We start from the raw sequence: 17,683 nt of genomic DNA on the forward strand, positions 1-17,683 counted from the left end.
TTGAAAAGCCACTCTGCTTCAAAAGTAGAGTATGCATTCCCTGTTTTCATCGGCTTCTTGAATAGCCTCTCTGCTTCAAAAGTAGAGTTTGCGTTTCCTCTTTTGAATAGCCTCTCTGCTTCAAAAGTAGAGTTTGCGTTTCCTCCTTTGAAAAGCCTCTCTGCTTCAAAAGTAGAGTTTGCATCTCCACTTGTCATCGGCTTCTTGTAAGGCCTCTCTGCTTCAAAAGTAGTGGAGTCTCTTTTCTCCTGATTCTTGGAAAGTCTCTCTGCTTCACGTTTTTTCTTCTGTTCCTCAAAATATCTATTTAATTTTTCTTGTGCATCCTTCTGTTTCTGCGAAGAAACAGGCTCGCGTGGCTTCGGTGTTTTCTGTTTCTGCGAAGACTCAGGCTGATGACGCTCAGGCTCGCGTGGCTTCGGTGTTTTCTGGTTAACTTGTTTCGATTTCCTTTTTTGGTCATACACGCTTCTCTTAACCTTATCAGATAACAAATCACAAGCTTGTAAAACCAGTTTAAACGCGCCTTCGGCACCGTTAAACCTGTTCTTGTCCGGATGAAGCAAAAGAGCTAACTTCTTGTAACGTTTCTTCACAGCTTCATCATCAGCCATAGGATCTACACCGAGAACTCCATACCAATCAGATTCTCCGTTGATTTTGTTTGACGCAGAGATATAAACATCGATGGTCATCAACACTTGTTTCAAACCTTCAAGTTGCGGATACAGACGCTCCGCCTTGTTCACGAATTTCTTAGCCCCATCGTAATCACTCGCTGAGATTTTCTTCTCGGCGATATCAATCGCTCTTCTAGCTTCGTCCTTGTTACACTCCATGACTGACTTTTCTTAATCAAATTCAGAGAATCGCTTGCAAATAACAAAACCCTAGTTTCTGAAAATTGTTAACAACAAGCGAGAGCGATCGTGGTATGAAAAACTAGGGCGAGTCCAGCGTATATATAGACTACGCGACGCGTTTTCCCCTTTTCACAATGTTGGATTGGAAAAAAGGAAATTTTCTTATTTTGTTTTGTGGGGTAAATTAGGAAATATTAGTCTTTGTTGTTGCCATGTGTCTTAATACTAATTAGATACAAATAAGGATTCCAAGTCATGAAAACCTGATTTCCTTGAATCAAAAATATCTACAACAAATCTTGAAAGTTGAAACCACACCACAATGTTTAAGAGAAGTTAGGAGACACTATACATTGACAACGGAAGGAGAACTTGTTCTTGTCTAAAGATGAAAACATAACCATAACATGTCACAAAGCATCCATGAAAGGCTAAAAAGCAGAACTCTGCAACTTCTAGAAACGTGTAAATAAGTTTGCATGAACATGTAAATAAGTCAGGTGGTTTCTTAACTATTAAAAATAAATGTTGGAATAACTGTTTTAATTGTATGTATAACAGATTATACAAATCCAATATATAGGGAAATTAGGTAACGATATGTAATTAGTTTGCGTAATGGTAGCTAAATTTGTACAACTAATTGATCGCTAATAATAATCACGAAATTAGTGGATTATGAATAATTTCAAGTATTAGAATCTGAATATTATGGATTGCAAATTAATATATTTTTAAAAATAGATGAAAAGATCCAAGTAAGATCCATATCCCTCTGTTCATGATCCGATTATCTTATCCTAAATCTGAATCTTATTTTCTCCAAAGTAGTAATGTTTGGGAGAATTTAGATTAGGAGTGTTCAGACCAACTTCTCCTTATTGAGAGAATTTCGATAACTGTTTAAGTGGCACATTTTGTAAATACTATGAGGAATTTCAGACATTTTCAAGATGTACTTCACTTTTAATAGTACTAGAATTGGACTCGAGCTAGAACACGAATTGAAATTCTTTTTATTTATTTTGTAGTTTTTATTTTAAGCACCAAATTGCGATTTTTTTATTTGTTTTAAAAGTGTTTTTCGTTTTGTATGAAATATTATGCCATTAAATCATATGTTGAATATGACTTATGGAAATAACATCTATTTTGTATAGATTTTGACTCACGGTACACCGCAAATTAAGTTATTTGATAAAAAAAATTTGTTTGTTTGTTAATTTTCTTTAAATTGTTTAGTGTTTAAAATTATATCTTGTATTTTGATTGTTAATTCTATGATGTATAACCCACAGTATACCACATATTAATTTTTTGTTATATTATTAATTTAATCAACTTAATTAGATATGTCTATTAATTTAATATTCATATTATTAACAAAATAATGAAATAATATTTTACCCATGTAGCACGGAATTAATGAAATTTAAAATTTATATTAGTATCTACTCAAACATGTCATGCCACATAACCCCGTCGTGTGATTTTTTTAACTCGTAGTACACCGCAGAAAAAAAATCGTAAATGTCTAAATATATTATTAAATTTTAATTTTTTAATAAAGTTTATTTTTCTTGAAATTGAAATACTTATAATATTTAAACTTCTTAGAAAGTTTAAATATTACTAATATCTTAAACATTTTATAAGTTTAAATATTACTAATATCTTAAACATTTTATAAATTTTAAATATTTTAGTTATTGAAATATTTATAATCTTTAAAAAGTTTTAAAATCTTAGATATTTGAAAATTTTAAAAGTTATTAAAAGTTGAAATTCTTTAAAATAAAGAACCGTAATAAACCACATAAAAATTTAAAATTTAAATGCGTGATAAATCAAAGTTCCTGCTCATTTTATTTGAAATCATTTTGGTTTTTTTTTTTTATAGTATGATTTTGAATTTTTGTCAAGTTTTCTTAAGCGATGTGAAACATTTTATACATTTTTTCATTCGTCAGTTGAACAATATATGTCTGTTTAAAAAATTTTAAATTACATCATATGCAGAAAAATCATAAAATCTATTGACTAAATATATTATATATAATTCAACATAATTTTAATATAAAATCAAAAAAAGAAATTCACATATTTTTGTTTTAATTAGATTGAAAGATTTTATTCTTTTTTAAATATTACCTATAATTGATTTTATATGTTACTATAATTAACTAAATTCATAATATCCCTAATTACCAAAAGTCAAATTAACTGGTGAAGAAGAACAATCCTCTGTTCCGACCAAAAAAAAGAAAAAGAACAATCCTCTGTTCCTATTGAATAATATGGAGAAATAATCAAATAGATAATAAGCATTTGCATAAAGTTTGTAACACAATCATTTCAGAGGCATAAATGTTACACTCCATATGACAAGTTTTGTCTATAATTAAGGTCGTTTGACGTCGATTTCAGCCATTTCAGAGCCAGCCGATTGACGTCGCTGTGCTCGATGCCACTGTTGCGGCCTTCTTTGTTAAGGAAGAGGTTGTTCAATTTATCTGCTATTTGACTTGTCAATTTTGAGTGGCTGGGACGAATCATTAAGTATATTTTGCGGGTTTTGTTAATTGTTTGAGTGTCTTCTTCTTCTCGATTGGGTGTGTGTGTAAAAAGAGTAGAAATTAGGAGCGTTTCCTTGTTAGGGTTTTAGCTCTCTGTACGTTTTTGTTCTCTAAGACCCTTGTGTTTTTTTTTTCTTTTCTTTGTTTGGTAAATAAAAAAGGAAAAATAAATTACACTTTTAGAAATTGTTCTACAAGATACTTGCTTTGTTGCAGGAGTCCTGGGAACATGGTTTAGTGGTGGTGTAGCGGTTCCACTTGCACTTAGCTAATCCAGAAGCTGAACTCTTAAGTATGTGATGAATGATTCGGTATGAAATCTATTTGTCTTCTTATTTTCTTGAAGTTTAATTTCGGTTATGGCCACTCAATCTTCAAGAAACTCTTTGTTAGTTCGTAAAGGTATTCTTCTTGATCTTAGTTTTGTGATCTCTGCATTTTGATCCATATCCAAGCTCTTGGTTTTTTCTGGCATCAGTTGTTTTCCCCATGACCAAAAAGGGTGCTCTATAGAATAAAGTAGAAATTCTATTAGAAGGCCTAGCTTTTTTCTGGTTGGCTCTGTTTTCTACCGTATTCTTTATTCAAGCTTAGAAGTGTGCCTTTTATGCTGCTCTTTACTATTAAGTAAGAGTTATTAACATTTTCTTGGGTCTGTAACATCGTTGTTTATGGTTTCTAGGATATATTTCTGTTATTAAGCACAGAGGACCATAGTGAAACTATTGCAGCAAAGAGTGGCGCTCAATATCATCTAATTCCTCTTGTTGTTGACTCAACTTCGGAAACTGTTGCTAGCAATCAGCTTCAGGACAATAGTATTGTAACAGAAGGAAAATTTCTAGGTAAATTCTGAATAGTCCTGACATGAAATTAATGATGAACTTATATTTGAAGCTACACTTTTAATTTCTGCTCCCATACATTCAGGCAATTATTGGTCTGTCTTTTCTGCATTACATCAGCCTTTATTTGTGCAGATGAACCAGCATTGATTGTCTACACTAGCGGTACAACTGGTAAGCCAAAAGGAGTTGTCCGTACCCACAACAGCATCATTTCCCAGGTATATATCCGAACTCCATATGTAGCTCACGTCATGTTTAAAATCCTTTCAACCTGCATTAGAATGTTGCCGCATATGTTAAAAATTGTGATCTTCTTATGAGCTTTAGGGTATTTCTCTGTCTCTCCAGTGAGTAAGCGAAATTATGATGCACCCCTTTATAAGTTATAAGCTTTTATATGTGCAGGTTAAAATGTTAACTGAAGCTTGGGAGTACACATCTGCTGATCATATTCTCCACTGCCTCCCACTACATCATGTTCATGGGCTTTTTAACGCTTTATTTGCTCCTCTTTACGCGCCATCTTCGGTAACTTATACTATCAGTATTTACTTGAGCTAGCTCTTTCTAAATACATTTAACGTCTGAAAACATCAAGCTCGTTATAGGTTTTTAGTTGATGTTTACATTCCTCTTTGAAGATTGATTATTTGCCAAATTTAGTGTTAGCGGAATCTGGCGTAGATGTCCCGTTAATGATGAAAAAACTGACGACGCCATAACTGTATTCACTGGAGTAAGTCTTCGTTTTTTGCTTTTATTCCTTCAAAATAAATTCTAATTCATGAATTAGTTGTCCCTGCGTCAAGTTAAGCGTTGATTTCAAGTTGTATCAGCCTTTTCTTGAACCAATATAGCAACCTTATTTGTATATGTTAACTCAGGTTCTTCAAAAGGTTTCTACTTTTGATCCTATAGGCTTACCAGTGTTTGCGAGAAAACAGCTACCTGATAGTATGAGTATGAGTTATTTCGAATTCTTAAAAGACAATAAACAATAAAAAACGTCTTGGTGTATTAAAGTACTAAGATTAACTCCATTACAGATCATCTACAGATGATGAGAAAAAGCAGAATTATGAATTAAGACGAAGAAAATAAAAAATACAAGTTACATGATTACTAGAGCTACTTTGATTAGTTACCTTCATCTGACTGATCTAACCGGTTCCTTATAACAAACAGGATTCTACAACTTCTAAATGTGATTGTAGTCTTACTTCTTATTTCACATCTGTCATCGGCTTCTGAAAAGCCTCTGAGCTTCATAAGTAGAGTTGGGGTCTCTTGTTGCCATCAGCTCCTTGAAAAGCCACTCTGCTTCAAAAGTAGAGTATGCATTCCCTGTTTTCATCGGCTTCTTGAATAGCCTCTCTGCTTCAAAAGTAGAGTTTGCGTTTCCTCTTTTGAATAGCCTCTCTGCTTCAAAAGTAGAGTTTGCGTTTCCTCCTTTGAAAAGCCTCTCTGCTTCAAAAGTAGAGTTTGCATCTCCACTTGTCATCGGCTTCTTGTAAGGCCTCTCTGCTTCAAAAGTAGTGGAGTCTCTTTTCTCCTGATTCTTGGAAAGTCTCTCTGCTTCACGTTTTTTCTTCTGTTCCTCAAAATATCTATTTAATTTTTCTTGTGCATCCTTCTGTTTCTGCGAAGAAACAGGCTCGCGTGGCTTCGGTGTTTTCTGTTTCTGCGAAGACTCAGGCTGATGACGCTCAGGCTCGCTTGGCTTCGGTGTTTTCTGGTTAACTTGTTTCGATTTCCTTTTTTGGTCATACGCGCTTCTCTTAACCTTATCAGATAACAAATCACAAGCTTGTAAAACCAGTTTAAACGCGCCTTCAGCACCGTGAAACCTGTTCTTGTCCGGATGAAGCAAAAGAGCTAACTTCTTGTAACGTTTCTTCACAGCTTCATCGTCAGCCAAAGGATCTACACCGAGAACTCCATACCAATCAGATTCTCCGTTGGTTTTGTTTGACGCAGAGATATAAACATCGATCGTCATCAACACTTGTTTCAAACCTTCAAGTTGCGGATACAGACGCTCCGCCTTGTTTACGAACTTCTTAGCCCCATCGTAATCATTCGCAGAGATCTTCTTCTCGGCGATATCAATCGCTCTTCTAGCTTCGTCCTTGTTACACTCCATGACTGAGTTTTCTTAATCAAATTCAGAGAATCGTTTACAAATATCAAAACCCTAGTTTCTGAAAATTGTTATCTTTACAAGTTACAACAAGCGAGAGCGATCGTGGTATAACAAGTAGGGCGAGTCCAGCGTATATATAGACTACGCGACGCGTTTTCCCTTTTTCACTATGTTGGAAAATTGATGTATTAGGAAAAGGAAATTTTCTTATTTTGTTTTGTGGGGTAAAATAGGAAATATTAGTCTTTGTTGTTGACATGTGTCTTCAGATGATGTAATATTGGGCCAGATGGGCTTTCTAAACCGCCGTATGTTTTCTTGGGCTTTTGCTCAGTTGCTATGTGTAATGTTTATATATCAATAAAATCTTCACTTGTGGAAAAAAAAAGGAAATATTAGCTCTGTGACTTTGTAATTACTGATTTCATAATCCATTTATTTAAGTAGTGGTAGATATATGATATTCTTAATATCGTTTTACCTGATTTTTACTAGTAGATATTATTGATTTGAGATGTAGAACTTAAAAGAGTCAAAAGACTCAAAATAATAATATGTCAGTTGACAGTTGTAAACCTGTGGTAATAGTTCACTCTAATAAATTGGAGTAAAACAGTTGTGAAAACACACAACTTATATAGTATACAATATTTAGTATACACACAAGTATTTTTATATTTACTAACAAGATACAAATAAGGATTCCAAGTCATGAAAACCGGATTTCCTTGAATCAAAAATATCTACAACAAATGGACACTATACATATTGACAACGGAAGGAGAACTTGTTCTTGTCTAAAGATGAAAAGATGACCATAACATGTCATAAAGCACCCATGAAAAGCTAAAAAGCAGAACTCCGCAACTTCTAGAAACATGTAAATAAGTCTTCTCTTATCTCACATATGTAAAAATCAACTCTGCAGCATGACTCCTCAATTTCTCTTTTTTTGTTATATATATTTCTTGTACCTGATTTGCAGCATTACCACTAGATTGGTATCGAAAACCAACTATTCCAGTGAAAACTAACCAATGATGGAGAATATCTCTATCAATAAGTACCATCACCTGTGTTTTGTGTGGCTTTTAGTTTTACCTAGCTCTGATCGGTTTGGAGCGCTCCATTGTTGAGGAGATGATGAGAGGTTGACGACTGGCCTCAAGAAACCTGATTACGGAGTTTTCTAAAGTTTCACTATGATATAATTGACTCTTCATTTCAGTTATCCTAGTGTCAAGATATAGATGATAAACTCACAACTGCAAATATCCGTTTCAAAAATGAATAGAGGATGAAACAGAGTAATAACAGAGATATATCAGGCTTGATAGAGGCTTATAATAATAGAGATTGCAATATGTGATTTTCATCTCTTTACATCACCTACTAAACTACAGAGGGTCAACAATACTCACCGTTACCTTGTTTTAACACTAACTCTTATCCAACTCACTCTTGAATAATGGTTTCAGACGGTTCTATCAAAAGCATACTAGTCTCTCAGACATATCATCAGAAGCGGAATGGAGCAAGAATACCTACCTGCTGAGATCAACCTTTGGAACACAGAAACTCATGCAAAAGACAAATTAGACCGCACAGCAGGAAACAAAGCCGTGGAAATAATGAATGTTACTTATAGGTCAAGAAATGAAAGAAGAAAGATGTATTAGTCTCGTACCTTCCTAGCAAAGAGAAGTGTCTCCATAACTATTCTTTAATTTGCAGTACCGTTAAGCCAAATTTCATCAGATCAAATCAAAAAACCATTACTGATTCAAAAAAACAGAGAAAAAAAACAGATAAATTTTTAATCCTCATGTCTTACTTGTTATGTCGCATCTATCAACAAGTCTCTCTGTTGTAATCTTGATAAAAAGCCTCTATGCTTCCTTTTCATCTCCTCTAGCAGAAGTAGCTGGAATAATCTTTTCTTGTGCTTGATTTGCGCTATCAGAATCTGAAGTGTTCGAAGAAGAAGCATCATCACTTGTGCTTTCGCTTGTTCGTTGAAACTTGGCACTAAATCTGTACACTGGCCTCCCATCGACCATCTCTGGAATGATCTCGGTCGCAACGAAACACTGCCGGCAGTTTGGACAACACAAGGTCTTGTTAAGATAACGTCGAGACTTCACAAATTTACAATGTGTGTTGCACGTCTTGTTTTTGCATACTGTCCAAAAGAAAATGACTTCCTTGGTTCCCGTGGATTCTCCTGTTCCCATGAAGAATCAGGATCAGGCTGCTCAGGCTCAGGGTCAGATTTGTACCTGGACTCGTACTCGTGTGGCTTTGGTGGATCCTGCATTCTGCTCCTTTTCCGTTTCCTCTTTCTATCATACGCAGCTCTCTTATCTTTGTCAGATAATAAATCCCAAGCTTGTAAGACCAGCTTAAACGCGCCTTCCGCGCCATTAAACCTATTCTTGTCCGGATGAAGCAAAAGAGCCAACTTCTTGTACTGTTTCTTCATCGCTTCATCATCAGCTAAAGGATCTACGCCGAGTATGCCATACCAGTCAGCTTCTCCGTTGATCTTGTTTGATGCAAAGATATAAACATCAATCATCCTCAACACTTGTTTCAAACCATCAAGGTTTGGATACAAATTCTTAGCCTTGTCTACGCATACCTTCGCTCCATTGTAATCATTCTCCGAGAGTTTCTTCTCAGCAGTATCCATTGCTATTTTGGCTTCTTCCTCGTTAGATTCCATTGTTTGTTTAATTTACTTTCTCTACGAAAACAAATCAGAAACAGAGTTATTGAATCAGTTCGGTGGATATAACAAAGTTATCGAATGGAGAAACAATTAAAACCCTAGAGACGACGCAAGAAACAAAACAAGAGAAGAGAAAAATATATTTAATAGGACTTGCAATACAAGCAAAGAGCGAACGCTTGGTGTTTTGATAATATATAAGCAATTTTTATTTTTCCTTTTACAAAAAGGATATTGATGGGAAAAAAAAAAAGGAGGAAATTACGTCAAAGAAAAATAATTAAATTGGAATTGGAGTAATAAAACAATTGTGAAAAGCAGAACTATTCATTCATATGTGTACAATTTCCTAATGCTAATACTAGAGGGAGGAAAAAAACAAGATTCCTTAAATCAAGAGGAACTACCACAAACATTGAACCTATATATACACCACAATGTTTTAAGAGAAATTGTAAGGTTACTCTTTGACTATATGAAAGGAGAGAGCTAATAAGGAATAAGCGATTTTTTTGGCTCCATCGTAATCATTCTCCGAAAGTTTTCTATCGGCAATATCCAAAGCTCTTCTAGCTTCTTCCTTATTAGACTCCATGTCGTTGAGAGAGTTTTTTCCTCTACCGAAACAATTTGAGATGCAAAAGACAAAAAGACAATAGTTCAGAGGATTGTGTACGTACAGAACCAAAACAGGAAATCACAGAGTTTCAAAAGGAAGCCACACGAAACATCACACAAAATCAGAAACAGAGTTCGGTGAAAATAACAATACCCATTGAAGAAACTTGTCGCGAAATCTCGTGCTAATCAGAAAGAACCCTAGAAACGCCGCCAGAGAAGAGGAAGATATTAACAGAGGTAAAATAATGGTTTGGTATCACTCCGTATCATGTAATTTTATAGGGCTTATACGAAACGAAGATCTGATTTCCAATTTAATAAACCAATAAACCATTGGGCGAGTCACGCGTGTCTTACACGTAACACTTATGGATAGAAGAAAAAAGGAAAAATTATTAGCTTAGTGTGAGTAATAAATTATTATTATTTGTCACAACAATCTATATATATATATATATATATATATATTTTAAGACATTTATAAAATAAATATTTAAGTTGGCACTCGACACTAAATAATTAATTTAATTGAGAAATTAAATATTTGATTTTTTATAGAAACTAATTGTTTTAAAAGGTAACAAACATAATTGTAAATGTATACATATTTTATTTCCTTATTTTATAAGAAGGTGAGTGAAGAGATATTGTTCTTTAAAAAATTAAAAAATTGATTTGATAAAAAGTGACTTTTAGCCTAACATAGTCATAGTTTTAAAAATTAACTTATAAATTATTTAGTATATGAATTACAAAATATTATAAATACTACAACACATTCTTAATATTCCAAAAAAAAAAAAATTGTATACATAGAAAAATATACACTAACATATATGATAATACCTCTGTTTAATTATAGAAAACAAAACTAAGTGTTCTAAAAATTTATATTCTATCTAATAACAAATTAGGTTATAAATTGTATAAAACATAAGAAGAAGAAAAAATATTATAAACAAAATTATAAATTAGTTAGATAAAATTTAATTAATTGAGAATTTCAAAACTAAATTGTAAATTAAAACTATTATTTAAAATATATTAATTTGGTACACTGCCGGTAAAAACCTAGTTAGAATACAAAATAGTTCAGGCCTATGAGACCCATCGGCCATAGTGATGATCATCGCTCTGGCTTAGATTGACTCTCGATGAGCCTCATTCGATATCAGAACTTATACACTTATCTGTGGAAGCCATATATCTCTGGAGACAAGGTAGGTTGATTGCACAACGGCTACACCACCGCTATTTTCAACTCTGCTTTCTTGATATGTACGTAGGATTAGATATATGCTTTCTCTCCTAAAGCTCAAGCATTTTTGGCCTCGGATAAATAACCCGCAGCAGCAAGGTCTTTTGTGATCTGATTGTAGATTACTTTTTAGGTTTTTTTTCTTCTTTCTGATCTTGATTTACTTGACAGAAGAGGGGATTCAAACTTCTTACTCCATCTATATATATCTGTTTCTTTTTGTGGAGATTTATAAATCCAACAATTACATATGATTCATTACGGACAAACAAATTGTTTACAACAAACGTTTGTTTTTCTTGAATATGTGTGGCTTAGAGAAGAAAAGCAGCAGAAGCTGTCCTGTAAAGATTTGAACAGGTTCTTTAAACATATTTGGTGTCTTTGTGGTATGGATACTGCCATGAGCATCTTTGTCTGATGATGATCTTGCAGGGGACTTATCTTATATTTTGTTGTCGAATATTTTGCTATATCACATGTGTCTCTGTCTAAGTTTCAATCTCATTCCATCAGTTATTGTTGAAGTAAAACAGAGCTAAAACAAGAGAAAAACAAGACTTCAGAGTCATGAAACCCAATTTTCTTGAATCAAAAGGATCTACCACAAATCTTGAAAACTACACCAGAGTGGTTAACAGAAGTTAGGACATCACACATTGACGGTGAAAGGAGAACTTTCTCTTGTTCCACTTTAGTTGAGTCTAGAGATAAAGAAAAAAAGAAAAAAAAAAGAAGGATCCATAACATATCATAAAGCATCCTGAAAGGCAAAAAAACAGAACTCAGCAACTTCAAGAAATTTGTGATAAGTCTTTCACTTCTTATCTCCCATTTCCCTAGGCTTTTTAAGCACCTTCTCTGCCCTCGGCTTCTTAAGAACCTTCCCTGCAGTAGCAAGTGACTCCCCACGTACTCTTTTCAAAATTTCTTGCGCTTGATTTGTGGCATTTATGCTACCAGAAATTGGCCGTTACTGAACACTGAACAATTCCACTGAAAATTGTAGGTATAACTAACCGATGATGAAGAAAAGTTCTGTGAATAGGTACCACCACTTGTGTTTTGGGCACTCCATTGTTGTTGTTGTTGGAGTTGAGGAGATGATGAGAGGTTGACGACTGGCCTCAAAACATTTACCTGTGGAATTTTCACGGTTGCACTAACAGATGGTGAAGAAACTCTGTGTGAAGAAGAGGCTCCATTTGTGTTTTTGTTTGTTGCTTGACTTTTGGCACTTGCTTGTGGAGTTTTCTGAGCTGCAGATGGAGAAGAATTTCTCACAGAAGAAGAAGCTCCATTGGTGCTTTTGTTTGTTGCTTTATTTTGGGAGCTGTTTTGTTGTTGTTGAGGAGATGATGAGCAGTTTACTGGCTTCACAACTTGTGTTGCACTGAAAACCTGACCACAGATAAGACAATGTACGGGCTTTATATGACAAAACCCCGTCACATATGGACTTTTTGTCGTGCATCTATTGCATATTGTCCAAAACAACATACTATCTGTATGCTGTTTTGATGAATCAGCAGGGGCAGGGGCATAACTCCAAGGTTTAGGGCTCAGATCCACACGGTGTCTAGCATTTTGATGCCCGCTAGAAGATGATGGTTTGTGTGGATTTAGTGGTTTGGGCATCCCACAAGCAGGCTTATGATTACTTGTAGCCCCAGTACTCGGATACACACTTCCTCTAGCACTTTGATTCCCGTTAGAACATGCTGCTGGCTTGTGTGGATTTGGTGGTTTTGGCATCCCACTAGCAGGCTTATGATCATTTGTAGCCCCAGCACTCGGATCCACACCACCTCTAGCGTTTTGATTCCCATTGGAAGATGTTGCTGGCTTGTGTGAATTTGGTGGTTTTGGCATCCCACTAGCAGGCTTATGATCACTTTTAGCCTTAGCACTCGGATCCACACCACCTCTAGCATTTTGATTCCCACTATGAGAAGCAGGCTTGTGTGGATTTGGTGGTTTTGGCATCCCACTAGCAGGCTTATGATTGCTTGTAGCCCCAGCGCTCGGATCCACACCGCCTCGAGCATTTTGATTCCCGTTAGAAGATGCTGCTGGCTTGTGTGAATTTGGTGGTTTTGGCATTCCACTAGCAGGCTTATGATCATTTGTAGCCCCAGCACTCGGATCCACACCGCCTCTAGCATTCTGATTCCCATTATGAGGAGCAGGCTTGTGTGTTGTGTTTGGCGGTTTCTGCATCCCGGTATTTGCATCTTTCGACTTCCTCTTTTGATCATAACCACTTCTCTTGACCTTATCAGATAACAAACACCAAGCTTGTGAAACCAGCTTAAACGCTCCTTCCGCGCCTTTAAACTTGTTTTTATCAGGATGAAGCAAAAGAGCCAACTTCTTGTACTGTCTCTTCACCGCTCCATCATCAGCCAAAGGGTCTACCCCGAGAACTCCGTACAAGTCAGCTTCTCCGTTGATCTTGTTGGTTGCAGAGATATAAACGTCGATCATCATCAACACTTGTTGCAAACCATCAAGGTTAGGATACAAAACCTGAGCTTTGTTTGCAAATTTCTTGGCTCCATTGTAATCTTTCTCTGAAACTCTCTTCTCAGCGATATCCATTGCCCTTCTAGCTTCATCCTTGTTACATTCCATGTTGGAGAGCTCACTGTAATAATTAGGGGAGAAAGGTTAAGAGGAATGTTTCCATACATATAAGAGTTGTTTTGGTAAAAAAACATCAAAGTACCGAGTTCAATGTTATACGAAAATGGTTTAACCAGAATATATAATAAACAGTACTTTTTTTCTACAGACGGAATCTAAATTAGAGGATTGCTGCTAAACACCTAATTCGATAATCGAAACTCAAAAGAAAACAGAACAATAAGATCCTCATGACAAGACCATTCAACATAAAACAGTTAACAAAAACAAAAAAAACATTGCTAAGGCACAAGTAAATGTAGATTCATGCAATGCAAATTTTATCATACCTTTGGTAAGGACACAGCGAGACAAAGTAAGAAGCAGAGGAAGAAATGGGAAAATGAAAGGACTTATGTGTTGTGAGACTTAAGTATGACTCCAAAAGACAAGAAGCGTACCCTACACGATTTTTACTTTTTCAATTTTTTCTTTCTGTATGGAAATAAAATGAAGTCATTGAAAGTCAAATAATAATAATATTGCTAAATCCTGTTATGAATTTATAAATTATATAGGCAACTTTCGATTCTTTTTTATTTATATGATTCAACGAGATAACAGGTAAATTCCTTAATTTTCAAATTATATTTACTTATTCATCTTCAGATATTCTATTTCTAAGTTCAGTATGATTTCATAGTTATTGGAGTTTAAGATATAAGGCAAAAACAAAGAAACTTTGTACATGCATTTACTATTTACAGATTCTTAGGGTTAAAACTAGTGGACAGAGACAAGATTTATAAAGTCATGATGATCTACCAAAAATCTTGAAACCAAAACCATCGTGTTTTGGAGAAACATAAAATAAATTGTCTCTCCAAAACTCTTTTACTTATAAGCTCTTCCCAATAGTCGTCTCTCCAAAACCCAGTTCTTCCAATAGCTTGTCAGCTGAAAATCTATACCAATATTTCACCATCTTCAATTCTTTCATATATCACTGTCATTCATCAGAGAGGCATCAGCCATCAATACCTGAGTTGTTTGCATCTAGAAGCTCACTGTGTTCTACACTCCTGTTGTCATCAGGGTTCATCAAGCTTTGTCTTCTCGTAATGCTATCCTCTTCTTCTGCTTCTCTTTTACTCAAGTCCTTCTCATCCATCAAATCCCTCTTCTGTATATCTTTGTCAAAGGACTTCTTATCTTTCTCTTGTTTAGCATCATCCACCTCCTCTTGAAGCACTTGCAAGTCTTTCTCCAATTGGCTGACCGCAGCATTATCACTTGTCTCAACAATTATAGTATGAACAGAATGGTCATCTCGATTCTTTCCAGCTTCATTTTCTGATTGCTCCTCTCCAATTTCTTCAGGCCTAGACCCCTCGTGGACTGAATGATCATCGCTCTGGCTTAGATTGACTTTCGATGAGCCAACTTCGATATCAGAACTTGGACACTTATCTGTGGAAGCCATATCTCTGGATAAAGGTTGATGCACTACAGCTACACCACCACTACTTTCAGCTTTGCTTTCTTGAGATGTAGGAATATGCTTTCTCTCATAAATCTCATGTATTTGGCCTCGAATATCTGAAAACGCAAATGATAAATAAACCGCAACAACAAGGTTTAGAGCCATCAAACTCGTAAATTTTTAAGAAAAAAGATACACATACCCTCTAATTGACAAGCTGGGATATCAAAATCTTGACACAAGACCTCTCCATATGATTGCAAGTCCATTTTTAGGAGCTCAGCAGCAAGGAAAAGAGCACCAGCAGCTATGTGATCAGGCTTATACTGCAGGCAGAGCGTCGTCCGTCGACTGCAAGGAACTCATGATTGTGTGAAGAAGGAAAAGCACAAGGCGTATAGAGAACCATTAGAATTCAAAAAGCTTTAAAGTAACATTTTTAAGCATACCAATCGTTGATAAGATTCCATGAAAGTGGGGCAAGATCGGTCTTAGCATCGTCAACCATAAATCTCTTAATTGCTTCGACAAGAGGTCTATAAGGGAGACTAATATAGAGATCAAAGTTTAATGTATAAAGAACAAGCTCCTCTCCACTCAATACAAGCTCTTTCTGTTGCTCATATACTTCCTGCAAAAGTGAAATAACATTTATGTGCAAAAGAAAGGAAAGAATAAATCTTTTCAAAAACCTAGTAAAGTAAACAACAAAGAAGAAATGGACAAGGAGAGTTGTAAGATCGGTATTATGAAAAAAAAAAAAAACCTTTTTCTGAGCATCAGAAAAATCCTTCTTGTGTATAATCTCATAAGAAGCAATAATAACGTCTTTTAAAGCCACTGGAGTTTCCACAACCTTCCCAGCTAGGAGCATGCAGACTGTTGCAATTGTCTGGAGAGCAAATATAACAGGCAAAGGCATAAGTACCAATCTAATTGTTCTTACTGCTCAAGAAGAATACATCATCGCAAAACAAGCACAAATTTATTAACCATGCACATCTATCCAAACCGGAAGAGACAGAGAGCTTGATCTCTATCACAGAAAAAGACAGTTTTATCTTGAATAAAAACAGGTAGACTCATCTGATTAATAAAGTAAGTAATACGCTTTGACTAGAACTAGCAAAGATGATGAAATAGAGGTATCTTAAGAAGCCAGGATGTTTTAAATCACCAGACAGACAGCTATAGGCTAAAGACTTATAGTCACTCAAAACAACACATACTAAAAGACATATATATTCCTTAGTAACCATTTCGTTCACCAAACTAAACTCACCCATCTGTCATTCTTGGCGTGCGATTGACGAATGAAGAATCGGTGACAGAATACCGTAGCAGTGGCTATCGTTACCTGGGGACTGCGTTGAGAAACTTATATCAGCCCACATTCATCAAAGGAGCCAAAATCTAATAGGCTTGTTACATTAAGATGGAGCTATGCATACATAGTGAAGACAAAATGGAAATAAGTATACCATTAATGGCTTTTAACTCTTAAGATTCATGTTAATAAACATACCAAGATACAAGGGTGTACAAATCACATACTAAAATTAAACTAACTTAGAGTATCAATGCCCCAGATTGACGAGTACATCACATAATAGAATATATAACAGACCAAAGCATATCTGTCAAAAGGATACTAAGATGGTGAACTTACGAAATACCAACACAATACAGAAACGAAAGCAGCATAAGAAACACAGGTAAGGCAAAAAGAAAGTTACAGTTTCAATCTTTCGCCGAGATTTTCCAAAAATGAACAGTAAGAGTTGCGTAGGCTATTTTCCATGTTCAAATCAATACCATCTCGCCTCGACGGTGAGGTTGTTTCGATATCTTCTCTTGTAAAAACCAAGGGATAATCTCTTCATCATGGAGATTGCTCGCGACTGACGAAACATCGCTGTCATTGCCAGAAGCATTCTCATCCAAATCCAATGCTTCATCCATTTGTTATGTAAAACAGTGATGATCTTAGTCTTTCGACTATTACACAATTTCTGAAAAAAGGAAAACAGAGTAATTAATTGTGATGCCTTTAACAAGTTAATGATAACAAAAAGACTTCAACTTTGAAAACAAACGCATTACAAAGGGTCAAATTGGTTTCGAAAGAAACAGAGACAAAAAGAATTAGTCTTGGGCGATGCAGAGGTAAAGATTGCAAATTTCAATGAATGAATGGTTAAAAATTCATGAAACGATGACCCATGACCCATAAATGAAAATAAAACAAAAATTGCGTAGCAAAAGCCTCAAAGTCGGATTCAGCAGATTAAAAGATCGATACTTTACCTAAAACAAATGCAATCAACGAGAGAAAGAAACGCGTAAACGAAGAACCCTAAGCCTTAGAGCAGCGGGGAGTCAAAAGAATGGGAAGAGAAAGAGCGAGCAAGCAAAGCAGTACTACAACACTCCGCTCGTTTCTGAGAAGTATATGTTGGGGGACAAAAGTAGAAGATTTTGATAATAAGAGGATTAAAAAGGAAATAGCTTATCTTTAAAAGTGTGTATGCTTAC

General features: G+C 35.3%; 6 protein-coding genes across 8 annotated transcripts in view; 1 reads left to right on the top strand and 5 right to left on the bottom strand.

Annotated features, from left to right (window-relative positions):
- LOC104727910 (J domain-containing protein DDB_G0295729-like) overlaps positions 1 to 839 on the bottom strand; it is a 2,178-nt gene extending 1,339 nt beyond the window's left edge. Inside the window, exon 1 of the mRNA XM_019231843.1 lies at positions 36 to 839. Coding sequence (XP_019087388.1) covers positions 36 to 839 — 804 coding nt within the window. The remainder of the gene's footprint in view (positions 1 to 35) is intronic.
- LOC104723087 (malonate--CoA ligase-like) lies at positions 3,644 to 5,129 on the top strand. Its single transcript, XM_019232448.1, has 4 exons — positions 3,644 to 3,750; positions 4,122 to 4,284; positions 4,420 to 4,505; positions 4,693 to 5,129. The coding sequence occupies exons 1-4, from the start codon at positions 3,739 to 3,741 to the stop codon at positions 4,846 to 4,848; spliced, it is 417 nt and encodes a 138-aa protein (XP_019087993.1). The 5' UTR covers positions 3,644 to 3,738; the 3' UTR covers positions 4,849 to 5,129.
- On the bottom strand, positions 5,525 to 6,430 carry LOC104727911 (dnaJ homolog subfamily C member 8-like). Its single transcript, XM_010446970.1, has one exon. The coding sequence runs from the start codon at positions 6,428 to 6,430 to the stop codon at positions 5,525 to 5,527; it is 906 nt and encodes a 301-aa protein (XP_010445272.1).
- Positions 7,047 to 9,236, bottom strand: LOC104723088 (dnaJ homolog subfamily C member 18-like). 3 transcript variants are annotated; one of them, XR_002034195.1, is made up of 3 exons: positions 9,072 to 9,236; positions 7,852 to 8,975; positions 7,047 to 7,603 (listed from the first exon to the last, which is right to left on the bottom strand). XR_002034195.1 is itself a non-coding variant. In XM_019232754.1 (2 exons), exons 1-2 carry the CDS (start codon positions 9,153 to 9,155, stop codon positions 8,571 to 8,573), a joined length of 489 nt encoding a protein of 162 aa, XP_019088299.1. In that variant the 5' UTR covers positions 9,156 to 9,236; the 3' UTR covers positions 7,047 to 8,570. The 3 variants fall into 3 exon arrangements, 1 of the variants encoding a protein (XP_019088299.1); XR_002034194.1 differs by having other exon boundaries at positions 7,047 to 7,404; positions 7,504 to 8,975; XM_019232754.1 differs by having other exon boundaries at positions 7,047 to 8,975.
- On the bottom strand, positions 11,858 to 13,674 carry LOC104727912 (polycystic kidney disease protein 1-like 3). Its single transcript, XM_010446971.1, has 2 exons — positions 12,093 to 13,674; positions 11,858 to 11,928 (listed from the first exon to the last, which is right to left on the bottom strand). Exons 1-2 carry the CDS (start codon positions 13,672 to 13,674, stop codon positions 11,858 to 11,860), a joined length of 1,653 nt encoding a protein of 550 aa, XP_010445273.1.
- On the bottom strand, positions 14,387 to 17,554 carry LOC104723089 (cyclin-T1-2-like). The gene is given in 9 exon segments (XM_010441385.2): positions 14,387 to 14,698; positions 14,700 to 15,264; positions 15,351 to 15,499; positions 15,598 to 15,779; positions 15,915 to 16,040; positions 16,431 to 16,512; positions 16,885 to 17,011; positions 17,014 to 17,160; positions 17,456 to 17,554. Coding segments are annotated over 8 exon segments (1,365 nt in total). The 5' UTR covers positions 17,111 to 17,160; positions 17,456 to 17,554; the 3' UTR covers positions 14,387 to 14,661.

The sequence above is a fragment of the Camelina sativa genome, chromosome 11, assembly GCF_000633955.1.
Source record: "Camelina sativa cultivar DH55 chromosome 11, Cs, whole genome shotgun sequence".
Classification (NCBI taxonomy): domain Eukaryota; kingdom Viridiplantae; phylum Streptophyta; class Magnoliopsida; order Brassicales; family Brassicaceae; genus Camelina; species Camelina sativa.

Coding starts and splice junctions, on each gene's coding strand:
- LOC104723088 (XM_019232754.1), bottom strand. CDS start 9,155: ATGGAATCTAACGAGGAAGAAGCCAAAATAGCAATGGATACTGCTGAG. Junction 8,976..9,071: donor ATGATTACAATGGAGCGAAG/GTATGCGTAGAC, acceptor GCATCAAACAAG/ATCAACGGAGAAGCTGACTG.
- LOC104723087 (XM_019232448.1), top strand. Junction 4,285..4,419: donor AACAGAAGGAAAATTTCTAG/GTAAATTCTGAA, acceptor TTATTTGTGCAG/ATGAACCAGCATTGATTGTC. Junction 4,506..4,692: donor ACAACAGCATCATTTCCCAG/GTATATATCCGA, acceptor TTATATGTGCAG/GTTAAAATGTTAACTGAAGC.
- LOC104727911 (XM_010446970.1), bottom strand. CDS start 6,430: ATGGAGTGTAACAAGGACGAAGCTAGAAGAGCGATTGATATCGCCGAG.
- LOC104727912 (XM_010446971.1), bottom strand. CDS start 13,674: ATGGAATGTAACAAGGATGAAGCTAGAAGGGCAATGGATATCGCTGAG. Junction 11,929..12,092: donor TGCCCAAAACACAAGTGGTG/GTACCTATTCAC, acceptor TTGCTACTGCAG/GGAAGGTTCTTAAGAAGCCG.